This window comes from Aphidius gifuensis, linkage group LG3 (assembly GCF_014905175.1).
Source record: "Aphidius gifuensis isolate YNYX2018 linkage group LG3, ASM1490517v1, whole genome shotgun sequence".
NCBI lineage: Eukaryota > Metazoa > Arthropoda > Insecta > Hymenoptera > Braconidae > Aphidius > Aphidius gifuensis.
This window is the reverse complement of record NC_057790.1, coordinates 1982388-2001429: the sequence shown is the minus strand read 5'-3', so window position 1 is coordinate 2001429 and position 19042 is coordinate 1982388. Positions and strand designations below refer to the sequence as shown.

At 26.5% G+C, this 19042-nt stretch overlaps 1 protein-coding gene across 1 annotated transcript; it reads left to right on the top strand.

The window, feature by feature from the left end:
* Positions 1-13724: 13724 nt before the first annotated feature.
* Positions 13725-14821, top strand: LOC122851382 (trypsin-4-like). The gene is made up of 3 exons (XM_044150565.1): positions 13725-13816; positions 13906-14188; positions 14272-14821. Exons 1-3 carry the CDS (start codon positions 13774-13776, stop codon positions 14747-14749), a joined length of 804 nt encoding a protein of 267 aa, XP_044006500.1. The 5' UTR covers positions 13725-13773; the 3' UTR covers positions 14750-14821.
* The last annotated feature ends 4221 nt before the right edge of the window (positions 14822-19042 follow it).

Genomic DNA, 19042 nt, shown 5'->3' with positions numbered 1-19042 from the left:
ATACAGGTATATATGAACAAAAAAATTTTAAACCATCAGGCAACTGAAAATCTATGATGTACGTATGTATAAAAATAGTTTGTATATATAGAGACGACGACTGTATAGATGGAATGGATTCTTTATTATTATAAATCCCCCCAGAAAGCCAGAGATTTACAATACAGGGGGCTCACCTGCCCTTACTACCAGGGTATATGGACACGCGCCCTGAATTGTTCACCAAGAGCACCTGGTATTTAAAGTGTATGTGCAATGTATGATTTCATTTATATGTACATAATTTTATCCACTAGTATTTATACATAAAATAAAAAGGCAAAATATTTAAAAATTATTTTATATTACTTTAGAAATTGTAATTCATATTTTTTATTTTGAAAAAAATCTTTCATTATCTTTTTTTTTTCTTTTGGTTTTATTATTTATTTTTTAAATAAATTTTCCATTATTATTATATTGACTTTTTTTTTTTTTTTTATATATATTTGTATTTGTTTTAAATGTTATTGATGAAATTTCAAGTTCAAGTATATACTTAGTGATATGAAATGTCAAGAAAATAGAAAGATTAAAATATATTATCATTGAAATGTTCAGTTTGAGATATTTAATCTTAACATTGACTTTATTTTAAATATTTTTTATATATATTATATTTATTTTTTATATTTTAAATTATTATATTCACACTGTTGATTTTGTATATCATTATTTCTTGTTATAAAAAGAAAGAAAAAAAATTAGAATAATAATTATAAGGGATTAGTTGTTTGGTCACAAAAAAATACACAAGTAACTTGTATTTTTAACCAGTTCAACTTGTATTACAACCCTTTTATTTTACATCTGGATATATCCAGTTTTTTTTTTTTCATTTTGACAATTTTTATTTTTGCTAATATGTATATATATTTTAATTTCATACCTGAATTTTATTTAAATACGCATAATATTATTTTATTAAACAATTTATCAAAATTTATTTTTAAAATAATTGAATGTAGGTATATTTTGTTAAAAGAAATAATATTTTTAAATTTTTAGAATTGTATACATCAAGATGCTGAAGGCAGTGGATCCATATTTGGCATTAAAGAAAATATTGAAAGAAGATGAGAAGAATCGAAAAGTCTACCGTGCTATACATACGCAGGTGTGTTCATTCAATTTTTTATTATATTTTTTTTTTGTCGCAGGTACCAACCACGCGAGCTGGTTTATTCTTTTGCATTGTACACATATATATACACACACACGTATACATAGAGTATGAAAAAAATAAAAAAATAATATCAACAGTCATTTTATTAAAATGATCAAAAAGTTGTATATAACATTAGAATAAATCCGGTTATCGTCGACATGACTAATGATAATCTCACTTCAATAAATTAATAATCATGGAATTATCGTTTGTCGTTATTCGCATCAAGTCAGATTTAAAACGTTATTTTCATCCGTATATAAATAGAGAAACAAAAAAACATATTGCATATGCTCCCGCCAATAATATTCGGATATAAATAAATTGTTAATAGTAATAAACAGCAACCGGTGCGTAACGATCATTTCTTCTTGATTATTCATATAATACCAAAGTAATGTATCAACTAATATTTAAAAAAAAAAAATAACAAATTAACAAAGATCGTGTCATATCTTTCTGTTTTTCTAATGGCTTCCAGGAAGCTTATGATACCAGTTGATAATCAAGCTGACTTTTGTCTTGAAAATAAAATATAAATTTCTATTTATAAAACTTTAACTTATGTAGAGATTTTTTCGTTTTATATATACTAAATAAAAATTTTTAAAATGAAAAAATTCCATCAATATAGAAAAATCAATTCTTATATATATATTTTATTTATTTATTGAATTTTTTTCTACATAAACCTCAAGTCAACGTACAGATGAGGCAGCTGAGGGATGCATTGGCATGCTTTTTTTTTTTGAGAGAGAGTTTATACACTCGTATGTATAAGAAGATCCAAGAGGGGAATGAAAATCTTTTATTCACACCCGGAGAGATGCCATTGTGTCTGGCTTTTCCAAGCCAGAAAGAAATATCAAAGAAATAAAATATAAAAAGTAAGAAATAAAAGAATATAAAAAAAATCGAAAAAAAAAATAAATATAGAAAAGAGAGAATGACTGGCGCACGACATGTGATTTCGGCACCTAAACCAAAGTTGGGCCGTTATGTTTGCTGGTACCACCTCTTGGTCCATCCACCCTGATAGTACCTTGCACTGAAAAAAAAAAATTATAAAACATCATGCGGAATTTTAGCTTCAATTTTCAGCGCCACTTTGTTGAGATTTCTTTTCTAATGGATCGAATGCTTAATTTTTTTTTTTTTGATTCGTTATTCGGCCAAGATGTTGATGGCACGTACTCAAACCCGCATGTGCGCAGGTATATTATTTATTTTAGAGGGAAAAAGGTACCTGGCGGCTTGTTTTTGTCGTTGAAATTCTCAAAGATTTCGTATATATTTTCATTCAGAAAATACGATTGTGCAGACTTTTTTTTTTTACAACAAAAATTATACAAAAATAACAATAATAATATTTTTATTTTTAGATTATTATAATTGTCTGATTTTAATCACGTCAAGCCTGTTTTTAAAAGTTGGACTTTGAGTTCATTATATTATAGAATTAGCAAAAAGAAAAAAAAAAAAAAAAATGAGAGAATTAAAAATATTATACAAAGTAAAATTGGCATATTAAATCCTTTTATTAATTCTTAAAATGAAAAAAATAAAATAAATCATAAATATAAAGATTAGCTTTCAATTTAGACCTAACGGAAATTTATCCATGTACAAACCACTCATCCATTGCTAAAATATTGCAAATTTAATCATGATTTTTATTATTATTATATTTTATAGTTATTGATGATATTGATGCTGTGTCCTGTCGTCATTTGGTGTAATGGGAAGGTCAATGATCTGAAGACATCATCACAACTTGACCACCATCAAAAAATAAATAAAAATAAAGAATTTGCTACTGACAACTTTGCAATGGACTCTATAGTAATAATCCTATATATAAAAATAAATTAAAAATATATATATATGTTGAATCATTATCGACACGTTGAGAACGATGAGAATAATTTTTCATTGGCCAATCAGTTTGTGTTGAATGCGACGAGGCCAATTACGAATCCATGTATATCTCTGTTGCTGATTTGAAATTTTTAACGATACAAGAGAATGCGGGTGACCCGTCAATACGATCAGCTCACCTGATATAAAACTCACCATGGTAAAATTGCCAATTCGTCTGGATCCACAAGAACCCATTTCACATTTAACAAGATCACAATAATTTGTAAGTCAATAATTTAACATTATAAATCAATCAAAAATAGGCACCTTGTCCGCAGACAAAACTGTTTTACTTTTATGTAACAGTTATTAGCCATTATTATCCAAGAACCACCAACTATAATATTTATTATATTTCATAAGAATGATTAATCAATTTTTTCTTTTTTTTTTTTTTCTACACTCAAATATTTTCATTTAAATCAGCGTCACATTTTTTAAGAACGGCAAAACGTGGAACTTTTGAGAAACCAATTTTCTTTACCTGTTCTAAAAAAAGAAAAAAAAAAAATCCAAAAAAAATAAAATACCATCCCCAAGTCAGATAAAAAGGATCTCTATATTTTCTCAGACATTTGAAATTATTAGTATTCAAAATACATCGCAATATAGGCATGTCAGAAGTTTTAAAATTTAATTTTATATATTTTTATTTTTTTTTTACTTTTTTATAATTTTCTAAAATTTCATGCAATTATGGTTCTAGTATTTAAACAACAACTAAATATTATTATCCTGGAATATATTAACAAAAATAAATATAAAATTGTGGCGGTGATATATATCCAAAGACAAGATCAAATCATTTCGGTACTTTTGGGCGGTCCAATCTAGTCAAGAGAGTCATTTATTCACATATAAATCGGTTTTGTGCATCGGTGCGATCTTTTGCGTGGTACTCAACGCTTTAAAGTGACCAAGACGAATGGTCTGGTGTTACACACACGCGCGTGTATATAGTATTATTGTACCGTCTTATCTTGGTTAAACTAAAGTGGTACAGATGCATTCTCGATGAACTGTGTGTGCCTTTCTCTTACCTCGCGTGCCGACCAAATAAACACAACTTTTATATTATATATACGCGCACACGCCCTCATGTGTTTTTTATGTTTTAAATTTTTCATAGTCATATATTACTTTTGTATACGCTTATTACCAAAAAAATATATAAAATTAAAATACCCCATCAAACAAACTATTTTACTATTATATTAAAAATATTAATTTCATAGATTTATTTATTTCATTTTTTCTAATTTAAATGGTTAAGAAATCAAGACACGCATATTATATTGGTATTATATATATTTTTTTTTTGTTTAAATTTTGAAATAATCTTGGGACAACGGGTTTGCCTATTTATCGCGTGACTCGATGTGTTATAATATACTAAAAGGGCGTGAATTAAAAATAAAAAAATAACATGTAAAATGGGCCATCGTGAGTGCGTATACAAAGTATATTGTCATACAAAGTTTGCATAAAATATAATATATGTGAACATAGGTAAACCGGACATGAATGTTGACGCCTCGTCTATCAATTTGTTAACTTTCATGTACCACGCATTATTATTTGCGGCTATTATGTCTATATAACACCAATCAAGATACACCAACTGACAGTCGCATTGTTCGATAATACCGCACTATTGAATTTTAAATATTGCATGAGATTATATACTCTCTTTAAATTTATACAAAAATTCCCAGACATATCGAGATCGAGGCGCCAATAATTTCCAAATTCAATATACGTAATCACTTGATCGAAAAAGTTAAAATAAAAAAAAATATCAAATGACCAGCTTATTTGGCTCTTTCTCTCTTATTAAGTATTTTTTTAATTTAATCTTAAATTTTAATAATGAAATAAATATATTGTGTATTACAAAACACTTTGGCGTGATAAATATATATTTAATTTTTTTTTTTTTTATAATTAAAAATTAAAAATGTAGAAAGAAAAAAACAATTCTTTAACAATAAGATTTTAATTGTAGAGTGTTACTTCTGGTTTAATAATTTATTCAAATTACAATATAACACTTTCTATTGTGCGACAATTATCGATATCTAATAGAAAAATTAATTAATTTTTTTATTTTTAAATTAAAAAATGATGAAAATAATTTTTTTAAAATACACACGTGGGTGAAGAACTTGTAAAATATATAGATATTTATATGAACGACTTGAGTCATTGGTTAATCCATCGTTAAATGGGTTATAGTTTCAATGAGACCCTGAACTTTTTCAGCGCCACATGAAGACTAGTTTATCATGAAAAATTCACCACGTTTCTTTTAAAAAATCAAAGCACATGCATACACATTACACATTACACACACACGGGGGTGGTATAATATATTATTAACGCCACGCGTAGCGCCAGACATGAACCAGCAATATAGTAATACTGTGGGGGACGTAATTTCAAGCGTGTTTTTCATTGCATCAGAATTAACGCACAATAGAATTATCCTTGCGTAATAAAGTAACTGTCACAAACACTTGAATAAAATATATTTTTATTTTTATAATCACTCTACTTATCAAATGTGGCGGCATCTTGCAAAAAAAAAAAAAAAAAACAAATAATCGCATGAAAATAAAGTTGATTCATCTTGATATATTATTGTCATGAAGTTTTTTCAAAAAAAAAAAAAAAAAAATCTTGAAAATCTGGTATTATGTTGCATAGCAATCTGATGATCTCTATGTGTCACCACAAGTTTAACCAACTAACTGTATGTGCCAATTGAATTTCGCAATATTTGTTTGTCTTGTTATAGAAAGTTTTATTTTTAATATAAATTTTTTTTTTTTTAAATTTATATTTATCAAGACAATAAATAATTTATTTTGTCAAATTTTATCACACAAATAATTATGCATTTTTCGAAAATCCAACGAAATAAATTTAAAAAAAAAAATAGAAATCGAAAGTGAGAGAGAGAGAGAGTCTATTCCTTCGAAGAAAAATCTGTTAAATCTATTTTTTTTTTTTTTCATAAAAAAGTCCTTAAATTTATGCTGCATTCCGAAAAATGCGAAAGAGAAATATATAATATTTAGGCCAAACAACAAATCAAAATACACTTGTAATAATATTTTTTTTTATTTTTCCAAATTCCAAACGAGAAAATACAATTATTTTATAGATATATAATAAAAGCAACCTGGCATTCTTCTTGAGGCGTTAATGTGGCAAAAGAAATTCTGTTAACCATCTTGAATAAATGTATATTTTTTTTTTTCGAAATATATATTTTTCCATGTCTTCAATATCCCCCTCAACATGAAAGCTATAACTGTGCGTGTAAAGAGCTGACGCTGACTAGAGAATCTCACCAAGATCGTGCACTTATTTGCACACATCCTTTTTTATTTATTTATTTTTGTAAAGTCTAACATGAACAAGACCAAGACAGATACCAACTTGTACTGTATAACAGTATACAGTATGCATATATAGGAAAACGATCTTTAAGCTCTCATAATTCACCAGGCATCAGCTGCTGTCTGATGCATATAACTATACTAACTTTGACTAACTATTACTCTGCTATATGAGAATAAAAAAATAAAAAAAACTCCCCCACATAATGATAAGAAAAAAGGACACTCTATGTCCTGTATATGTTTATATATATATTTGTACTCTCTTTTGAATCAGTGTGTATCAAGTACCGTCCTATCTCTTCCTTGTTCAACGTTTATGAACTTTTTTTTATTATTTTCATTTTGTTTTATTTAAACTTCTTAGAACATTGCTTTATTTATTTATTTTTAATTTGCTTTTATTTATGCAACTTACAGAAACTGTATGTCGTGGGCGTTGTGTTTGATTTGTGATGCTTAAAGATGATATTCTAAGCTGTTATACATGCACTACAAATTGCAAATTATTCATTAAATCAATAAATACAAATAAAAAAGAAAAAAAATTAAATGTTAAAATAATCTTGTATCTAGAGTAACTTGTTTTTTATATTTTATTATAAAATTTCATGTTTTCTCCATTGTTTTTATATGATCATTGATAAAATAATGTGTAAACTTATCATAAAATTGAGAACATCTAGATGTATAGATTGTTTATTTTATTTTTTTTGTTGTTGATTTTAAAATGATTGCGTAGTGCGTTAAGCAGTGGTGAATGATCATATCGATTGTGAATACATGCAAATAAATAAAATATATATACCTATATTTTTAGTGTTTACAGTTTCCGGCTGAAATAGTCATATACTGCACAAATACAATCGAACTATATAGTTTAACTACAATAGAAATCTCCAATTAGATTGCCGCGTATACATGCGCGCCTGTGCAGACACATTAGGTGTACTTTCTCTATTTTATTTTTTTATCTTTTTTTAATTTTAAATTCTCATTTATTTATTTTTTTTAATAGCCTTCCCTTTGATACACGTTTATCCAAGCAACAATTAGTTTGACTCGATGCAAATTTATCGTCAATTTATAAGTTTTTTTTTGTTGTTTTTTTTTTTTCATAGCGGTGTTTTATGATCAAGTCTCACGCTTGTTTATACATTCACATATAAATTATAGAAAAAAATAATAATTAATTATCATATATGCAGTGTCGAATAATTTTGTATATATATATTTAATTTATTTTTTTTTTTTATATATTTTTCACAATGGTTGTGTTAACGAGTTTTAATATATTTCAATTATAAAAAGCTGTTGGGCACGCGTGCTGCTTGTCATCATCATTATCATCAACATGATTGGCTTACATTGAGAAAGCAAATAATGAAGGTGAAGCAAATTATATATATATGAAAGACAAGCGAGTGAAAGAGGGCTAAGGAAAAAAATAAATAAATAAAAAAAAGTAGATCGTTTGATGAGGAGCCAATGTGTTAATCTATAGATAATTTTTAAACGCGTGCCCTGTCATGACAGATCTTTTTAGTTGTATAATTATTTTATTTTTCTGTTTTTTTTTAATGTGTGATTTTTAAATTGAATCAAGTTTGTTGGTTTGACTATTATGTTTTTTTTTATCAAACGGTCAATTGTGTATATGCGGTGTTTGAATGTGTGTCTCTGATTTAGCTTGAGGCAATGTGTTCATGTATATACAAAGTATGTTTATTGTCGTCATCGCACAAGTACGTGAATATAACTTGGGCGTTTTAGAACGTTAACCATTATTATATTGGATTTAATGATAGCCTTTCGGTTTTAACTAGACTTCTAACGCCGCTCCATATCGTTTAATATATATATTTTTTATTTTTTTTTAACCTCAGGTGGATTGTGGGATATTTGATCGTGTCATGCAATCTAAACTTCAATTATCGTTTGTATATATGTCAATAAAATAAACTAGATAAATAATGAAAAATGACAATGCATTGTTTTTCGCCCTTTAAATATTAAAAATATCAATATATAAAATGTATTTTTATTATTACGATTAAAGTAACAAAAAATAAATAAATATTAAAACAGGACAAACTTGAATTGAATGAGGGGAAATTTTGAAGTAAAAGGCGCGGGGAAATAATAAAACATTGCGCTGTTTTAACGATTGAATTATAAGGGCGGAAATGTTGCCAATTAATAGCATTATAAATTCAAGTGAGTTAACCGGTCTTGCTCTCGAACAATGGTCTCAATTCATGTGTATTATATCTCGACAATAAAAAAAAAAAAAACTGTCATATTATTTTTCTTGCTCTCGATTATCACTCAACAAAAATATAAATTTATTATTGTTATATATAACAATTATTTTTTTTAATAATACAAAATGTAGTTTTTGAATAAAAATAAATTTTCACCGAGTATATTAGCTCGTTAAGCGAGGCAAAAAAAAAAAAAGTTAAATGTCACGTGTATAGATATTTTGTTGAACAGATTGGCGATATGCTGTCATCTTTTCTGGTGACTCCTGTGGTGTATGCACAACGGGTTTTCCTTCTGATTTCATCTTGTAGAAGACTCCCGCAATGCAAATATATACTCCAACAAGTACTTGCAGTACCAATAGATTCTCACCAACACCCACACTTACTAACAATTTTATTTATTTCATATTATGTGCCTTCGAGAATATATATATATATTTTTTTTTTTTTTCAATTATTTTATCAACAAATGACCTAATATGGCGCCAATGCAAATTACCAATAAATTATCGACATTCCATTTGGTGTTTTTACTAACGAGATTCAAGATTTTTCATTTCTATATACACAAACTCGATCATTTGACAGATTATTATTATTTTTTTTTTTATTGTTATAAAAATAAATAATAATTATAATGTAAAAAAAATTAATAATATATATTTTTACACTGTATAGTTTGACTGTTTTTAACATTTTATTATTATTTTATTTAGCATGTGTTTTATCGCCTTGGTATATAAATAATTGCCACCTAGAAATATTAGAGAGTTATTGTAACGTTATCATGCAGACGATCTACTTGTTTACGCATTATTATATTCACATTCCCAGAGGATATACATTTTGTATATATTTTTTTTTCTTCATAACATACTTATTACAAATAACACAACGTACAATTCTTCTAATGCACTTTACATTATTTAAAAAATTTATTTAAAGAAAATAAATATATATATATAAAATTAAAAATCAGTAAATATATTTTATAAAAAATAAAAAAAAATTGTTATGTCTGGTTTAAAAAGTAGAAACACTTTACAGCAGTCTCTGCCGCTTACGTTTTACAAATACAAAGCGATAAATTAAATGCACGGTATCGGTAATCGTCTGTGTGCTGGACCGCATTTATTATAAACTAAACTTGTATTAAATTTTAAATATATAGACAAGCTCTTGAGATATACTAGATACGATTTCACTTGTATTTTAATTTTCTCAAATTGATATACATAGACTTGAATTTGTGTCAAAAATTTAATTCATTTTTAAAGCAATTTATTAACTTATAAAAAATATAAATAAATATATTATTTTTAAAATACAATGTTATTATTTAAATTTCTATATAAATTTATTTTTTATATTTTATTATTTTTTATTGCCACGCTTCAATGTTTATATTAAATAACAGCAATTACTTGCTTATTGATAGATGCGATGTGTTTCACAAAATGTGATAGTGCCTACACTGTATTTATAGCGAAACTAATTTTTTTATTTTAACATATCAACCTGTTATATATAATCATAACTATTTTCAGATGTAAACAAAGATTTATTGACACTTTCCCACGGTTTCCAACTGATATACTACAATTAAAAAAACAAATAAAAAATCAACAAGTTTGCCCACTTGAAATATCCGCGTATGACATTCCATTAAAATATATTTCATATCATGCGAGAAAGCTTTTAAATATACAATCACTCCAGTTAAATTATGTCGATCAATCAATACATTAATCATATACTAATTTTATTTTTTAAGCTAAATTAAAAATACAACTTTAAAAATCTGAAAATAATATGTTTTTTTTTTTTGTTTATTTATATTTTGCAGAAGAAGCTAAACAGCAATTGTTTATTCATAAAAAAAAATAGGAATGAGTATTGAGGAAGTGCACAAGAGGTGGTCATGGTGGGCAAAAACATTATTCGATCGAGTAAGAATAACCGTGTGCGATCTTCTGTCTGTAATAACTCGCTACACCCATTTCAAGATACAATCTCGACAAATAGCAAATGCCTTCCTACCGTCTTGTACTGTCTACTCTTATACACCAACATATATAAAAGATCCAGTACTGCAGTAAAATCAGTGAGTCTATATATACACAATTTCTATACATGCATGAATGATCATCATCATCATCATCGTCATCCAGAAAAAAAAAAAAAACAAATTTATAAAAAATAAAAATTCAGGAAGCATTTTTCAATCTCTCTTCACTTTTTTTATAAAAAAAATTCTTGAACTTTAATGAGGATGAAGTTAAGTTGAAATTAGAAACGCCTGAAATAATCCAAGAAATATTCATGCTGGCAAGGATTTGTTGGCATTGAATATATTTTCAGGCGGCTTCTATATACACACTGATGATGCCTGTAATTTTTATTATTTATTTATTTCTTTTTTCTTTTTTTTTTGGCTCATCTTTACCCTCATTCGTGGATATATATATATACAATATTTAAGACTGTAAAATATACAGTGAATATGGTGGTTGATTTAGTGATACACGTTGCGGGTGCCTTGTGTGTATATATATATTCCATACTGGTTAAAGATCCGACTCCATGGAGTGATTCATTTCGCGGTAATTACCTACCGGACCGACGCTCAAGATTAGTTGTGTCCGGCTAATGTGTCAGGTGAAGTTGAAAATAAAAAAAAACATATTTACTATATGTGAATATACTATACACATCTTGGTTCATTATATGGATAGAAAAATATTTAGTCTATCGTCAAGAACCATATTTATTTTACAAAAATAAAATTTAAAAAAAAGCGTTGAAACTTTACGTATATATAATTCAAAAATATTTTATCACCAATTATTACTTTTAAAATATTTTAATCTATACCAGATAAATGATGAAATAGACTGAGATAATTATATAGCATAAAAAAAAAATAAAATATACATCTTAATTATGATTTTTAAAATATCTATATTTTAAAATTTATCGACATGTTTTTATTTTTTAATTTATTTAAATAATAGCTCGCATGGAGAAAGGTGAATATTTATTTATTTAAAAGGGTGCTAAATGTAAAAATGCATTAACAAGTATTTCATAGTATCGATACATCTTCGTAAATATAATCAAACATTTTGTACAGTACTTTGTTTACTTATTCAACAATATTTATCGTTAGCATATATTACAAATGTCTTCCTGGATCCGTGGGAGTCGATTACTGTTCCCTTTGACTGTGCAATGAAATGTCGATATGTCAATGCAAGTTTTAAAAATTTTTTAAAAATAAATATAGTCAAATTGAATAAAAATAAATAAAAATAAATAAACATTCATGGACATTTCAACGATTGATGCGAAATAAAAAAATATATTCTTTTTTTTTTTTTGCTTCCCATGGACCAGTGTTCCCACACATGGTTACACATGCTTGCTTGGTTTTTTTTTTTTCTTTTAAACTTAATATATATAATGTACCTTCATTGTTGAATCCACTGGTCCAAAATATTGTACAGGTGATGGTACTGGAGCCTGGGAGTAATACCACCCCAATGTTAAAACTCCCCCGACCCCCATGGACCTACTGGAGCATATGCTTATATACCCACTGGTATATTCATTTATATATATTTCCCCTTTTTTTATTATTATTATTCTCTATTTACAACTCAAATCAATTTTCATGTTCAGCAAATAAACTCGAGCTTTTAAATAAACTTTTATTGTTGTATGGCTTTGAAAATTAATATTAAACTCTTGTGTTTATCTATGAGTTTTTTTTTCTTTCTTTTTATTTTATTGATGATATATACAATATACATGTATGTATAGGCAATTTGTGAATGTGTATGTCTTGATTTTATTTGTTTGTTAAATTGTAAACACTCATTGAAGCACCACAATCTTGATTAAATGATATATTGATAATATACGTAACACTTTATCAAATTAAATCATTAATTTACCGGTACTTTTCTGGTAGAGAGAAACTTAATCAACAATTTTGATAAACTGTTCAAGATAAATATGCATTTATTATAAATTTCTTTTCTTTTTTTTTTTATTTCGTTGTCGCATGATTTATAACTATGTAATTACATGTTCTATCAATCAAGCGGTAATTGATAGTTGTTACATCAGGTAATAATAGCTAATTTAAACTACTTGTTTTTTATTATTTTAATGGAGCAACTATAGACTTTGGCAAGTTTCTGTACCTAATGCTTTCACAGTGTCACGTGTAAGTGAATTCAGTCAACTGTCATTTACAGTATACATGTGCACACGATTGTCACGTGTCTATTGTTATAAATTGTACACACGACATCACCCGTTTAAATTAACATCCTCAAATCATTCATCATCGGTAGTCATTTTCATTTTTGTTATTTTATTTTTGCAACCCCCTATTTTATGCGATAACACACTAAATAAATAATCAATAATTTTTGCAATAAATCAATTTGTTAAACACGAAAAAATATATATATATTTTTTTTTTTCTTTCTAATCTAAAGTTTTTTAAATTATTGCCAAATTTATCAATTGTTTTTTATTTATTTTTAATTAAATATATCTTGAGAGCATACTCCAATCTTGAGGATTAAAAAAATATATATATCAAAGGTCATAATAAAATGAGTAATAATTTACACGAAAAAAATTGTTATCTAACAATATAATATAAATGAAAAATAAAGAAAATTATTTAAAAATATAATTTGATATATCTTTAAAGATATATTTTAAAATGTAAATAATTTTTATTAATAATGTTAATTTATAAATAATAATATTATATATTTATTTATAAATACTTTCTACATTCACTGAATAATATATATATATTTTAAAACAATCAGATATTACGATCGGTCTGAACCACTTGAGATTTTTTTTTTTATATTTTTATTTTTATCACAATCTTGAGTTGAATTGTCGTTGCTATATAAGCCTGCTAACTGTCATTGATATTTTAAAATTCATGATAATGTTTAAGTTTGTTATTTTATTTGTCTTGTTGGCTGGTAAGTTTTAAAAATTAAAATTTATTCTAAAACCGTTATACTCATCAATAAATATATAATATATAATAATAAATTATATTTTATTTTAGGCAGCCTAGCATTGAATTCACGTGTTATTGGTGGATTTGAACCAGAACCTCATCAGTTTCCTTATTTAGTATCAGTAATATGGGAATTTCCACCATTACTACCACAACGTCATGTATGTGGTGGTGTTATTGTATCACCAGAATGGATTGTAACTGCTGCTAGTTGCATTGAAAAATATGGTAAATTATCAATCAAATCTGGCAAACATAATCTTGCTGTTTATGAACCCAGTGAAGAAACTCGTGAAGTACAATTTAGTGTTATTCACAAAGACTACAAAAAGTATGATATATTAATTATTTAATAATTAAATTATTTAATCATTTTAACATTATTATAATTAATTTGTTTTTTTTTTATTTTAGAGCTTCAATTTTAAATCGTATTCCAAAAAATAATATTGCATTGTTAAAGCTTAAATTTCCATTGAATTTATCAACATACAGTCAAGCATTAAATTTTGAATATACAAGTGATAATTACAGTGGTGATGTAACAGTTATTGGTTGGGGTGGTAAAAATGAAATTCTTCCAATACCTGAAGCAGCATCAGCACCACTTTTACCATGGGATAGTTGTTTAGAAGTTTTACGTATATCATATAAAAATATTAAACTAGAAGATACAAATATATGTACAGGACCAATTGGTGGTACAATATCAGCATGTTCACAAGATATTGGTGGTCCACTTGTTAAATATAATGAACAAAAACAGCCACAGCTAGTTGGAATTGTTTCATGGACAAATAAACCTTGTGGTAAAAATGGTCTTCCAACAGTTTATACACATGTTCCCAACTACATTGATTGGATCAATGACAAACTAGAAGCATCAAAATAAATAAATAATATTTTAATTCTCTTCTTGTTGTTGAATATTATTTTAAAAAATAAAAAAAAATGTTATACATGAAACAATATAATAATAGTATTAAATGAAAAATAAAATAATGATAAAATATAAATCAGAACTCTTGTAAAATCAAGGTAATAGTCTAACTTGACGATAAACAACGACACGTATGGTACATTAACCCCCGTAGTCAATTTCTTATATAGTTATATTATGTTTGTAAGTAAGTATAGGTTTATATGGCGGCAATACCTAACGAGCTGAATTAATTTATATCCATTGAATTGTATTGCACTGTGGCAGAACTGCTTTTCACTGACTCGTAATAACGAGACACATACAGGTAAAAAATCAACGTATATACACACCGCGGGTCATTCTTATTATTTATCGATGCTGTTACAATCCATGTGTGTGCACGCCTTTCTCGAATATGTTCCTTCACCTCTTTGCTACAGTATATATCCCCAATTCTTATCAAATATATATTCATATACTTAATCATTTTTTATTTAATTTAAACAATACATGAAAAATTAATAATATTAAACAAATACATTTTTTAAAAATAAATAACATGAATAAATTTAAAAAAGAAAGTTTTATTTTTTTTTTTTTTCCTTTTTTATTTTTATATATAAAAGAAAAAAAAATTTTATTTATTTATTTATTTTCTTTATATGATTTTTTTGATTATTGTCATTTTTTTTTCTTTTTTTTTTGTCATTTGTCTTTGTTGTCATTGAATGTGTATGTGTATTTTTTGCAACATTTTAGTACTATGTAGCCCGCAAATAAAGTCTAGATCCATACTGTGAGATCATTAAAGCTCAATGCTTGAATAAATCTCTCATTAATGTCAAGTAATAATAAAAAAATATATTGGTCATTATATTTTGATGATTCATATATAAATTAATTTCAACTGAATATTTACATAACATTAAAATAAGGAAAAAAAAATAGAGCAATATAATTGTGAAATTAAAAATTATAAAATATTTAATTTATTGATGTTTATAAATGTGGGTGTGTGTGAAAAAAAAACTAAGTTGACAGATTAATGAATGAATAAATAAATTGCTGAAAATATTTAATGGCAAAAAAATTTTTTAAAAGTTCCCACAGGTCCACTATTCACTAGTAGTAGTTTCACTTAATGTCAGCAAGCATATTGAGCTACTCATTGAGGGGTTGAGCACTTGATGGAACAGTTCGATTCATTGGGGTGGGATGATCCTATTTCAACCACCCCCTAATAATAAAAGGCCTTGTCAATGGAGCCACCCTCACTGCAGCAAAGTTGAACGGGTGGGAAACCATGACCACCATCTCATTACTTTTTCCCATGGGTAACTATCAGACTCATCACCATGATTCTTTGTGTATAAAATATTGTATATATGTGCACACACAATACCACTCATCTTGATTTTGAATTTGCACCAGGCACCCATCTTTTATCTCATGATTTTTACTTTTTTTTTTTTTTCTTTTCTTTTCGTGTGAATTAAAGAAAATAAATTATTTTATCCAAAGAAAAATTTATTTCCTTTTTAAATATATATATATTTATATTATTTATATATATTTTTTGTCATTTTTTATATTTTTTTTATTGAGGATAAACCCACGTACAAGGATATAAATGTAAATGATAAAACCAAACACAGTCAAGTTACTTATTTATTTATTTTTTATCATCGTATTGTTTATTCTCATTTTGATCAAACGAGAAAGAAGACAAATAATATATAATATAATAATAATAAAAAAATGAAAAACATATTGAGAGTATAGTGCAACGTTATCGTGGCCTACCATTGTTTACTGATAGTCTTGTGAATGATGGTGCATACGCATGTCGGCACGTGGCCCCCTTTTTTAAGTGTATGCGTGTGTATGTGCTTCTGGTTTTTTGTATAATTTAATCTACAGTATACAGAAAACTTGGCTAAAACACAACAACGACAACAACAACAATAATAATATGGATAAAAGTTTCAGTATATGTAAAGAGAGCAAAAGTTTGAAACGATTGAAAGGAAATCAGAAGTAGTGATTCAATGAGGGATATATCAACTTGATATTTTGCGGTATTGTTTGGTTTTTATCTGTACTTTTGTATCCATAAAGCTATATACAACACGTGTTTATGTTGTTGAGAAATAAAAATTTTTAGTTTATGAATTTTTATATATCAATGATATACGAATTCAAGGCAATTTTATATATACAAGTACATAAAACTTGTCAAGATTATTTTAACTTTTACTATATCTCGAAAGACAAAAAATATTTATTTATTTATTTATTGTCTCTTTTGTTGTCTTAAAAATTATTTATTTTTTTTTATTTTTAAAATTAATTCAACTAATTTTTAAAGTTAAAAAAAAAATAAATTATCATTGTTATTTTTTTGTGATATATTTGACAGCTAAAAAACCAAACGATTGTATGTTTTTCCCACACAGATATATATTATTGTATACAGTGTTGAACCCCTTATTACAATTACGTATATACAGGGAACATATGCGTGGTACGACTTTAGCCCTAAACAAACTCTCAAGAGACTTGTTTAGTGACATCCAGCTTGTATTTCAATTAATCCCCCAAGACTTAATTATCAAGTAAAAAAATTTAACATTATATTTAAAAAAAAAAAATTTATTTATTATATTTTAATTTGTATTTCATTGATTTTATTTGTTAAAGATGATGAGGATTTATTTATATATCATCAAGACGATAAAAATAATAATAATAAAAAAAAAAAAAAAGTTATTACAATTTATTCAGTCGATTGTTGTTGGTTGAATTTTGCGACTGGTACTTAGTTCAATCGTCTAGAAATCCTCACTATGACGCACATCCGGTGATTGAATAAAATGAGTCACGATGTCCCATGTCTCTCATGCGAATCTATATAAACGGAAGATGAAATATAAAAGTAAAAAAAAAATAAAAAACCAGAAGAAGAAGAATAAATAATCGAGGAAGCAAATTCACCAGTATGATTGTGATATTAAATGGGGTTTGTAAGTTGCACGAGTCATTCACTCATGCCAATCGGAAGCTTGTTGTTTTCAACACCCTTTTATGTTACTTTAAGTATATTATACATACAAGAAAAGTCAATTAAACAGAAGTTAAAAATTGTCAACACAATCTTGCATGTCTTTATTTTTTTTTTATCCAAGTAATTTACAAAAAAAAAAAACTTTTATAATTGTTGTTTAAATTAATTAATAATAAATTTTATATAAAATCACACGGTTTGTCAGTGACACTATGTAGTTGCAGGTCCAAAAAAAAATCAACACGTGTCTCTTTATACATTTTTTTTTATTTAATATTTATATTTTTCTCCCTTTTGGATATAATAATAATAATAATAAAAGTATATATAATAGATCGTGGGACCGGTTGACTAGTTGGTACACGTACTGCCAAAAGGCACGATTATATTGGCACGCGGCATATTGTCCTAGATATATATCCCTTAAACTCCCACCCTTAAAATCTTCAATTGTCATCATCTGCAGTGTTCTGTTGATTTGGTATATACTTTCCACACTAGTGGGTGATATTTTTAGGGCTAAAATATCCATTGAAATAACTAAAATATTTCTATCATGCAGTAAGATAAAAAAAGATGGTGATATATTGATGTACATGGCTATTTTTGTTGACTCGATTGGTTGACATTGTTAAATGCCAACCCTTGGGAATCATATACGAGCTTAAATCCAGTGACTTTCGATGGGAAATTGGCTGTATTAGATTTAACTTGTTGTAATAATAATATCTCAAGTATAAATCAATTTTTAATTGGACAAGAACTTTTCTTTTTTTTTTTTTTTTTTCATTCTAACAATTCTAGAAATAATAAATTGTATATATTTGCTGTACAAAAGTGTGATTGAAATTAATTTTTTTTAAATTAATTTATTGGAATATTCAAGGACCAGATGATTCGGTGACTAGTACCTGCATTTGACAGGTATTTTATGTTCACTTTGTCTATTATAATAATCTTTAACCAGTTCATCTTAATATTGGCTTATTAAAAAAATTGTCTCCCACGTTATTTGACTGACTGGAATTCGAACCCGCATGTTTCCAGGTGATAGTAGTAGTGGTTGTGTTGGTGGTGGGTTCAATTAATTTTGAATAAATATATTTTTTTTAAATAATGCCTAATGCCAATAGCAATTGAGATGAACCCGTATGTAATTTTTTTATTTAACAAAATTGTCTGTGGTGCATGTGTCATCA

Excerpts from the sequence above, each read along its gene's own strand:
- LOC122851382 (XM_044150565.1), top strand. The coding sequence starts at position 13,774 with ATGATAATGTTTAAGTTTGTTATTTTATTTGTCTTGTTGGCTG. Across the intron at positions 13,817-13,905 it reads TTTATTTGTCTTGTTGGCTG|GCAGCCTAGCATTGAATTCA; the intron begins GTAAGTTTTAAA and ends ATTTTATTTTAG. Across the intron at positions 14,189-14,271 it reads ATTCACAAAGACTACAAAAA|AGCTTCAATTTTAAATCGTA; the intron begins GTATGATATATT and ends TTTTTATTTTAG.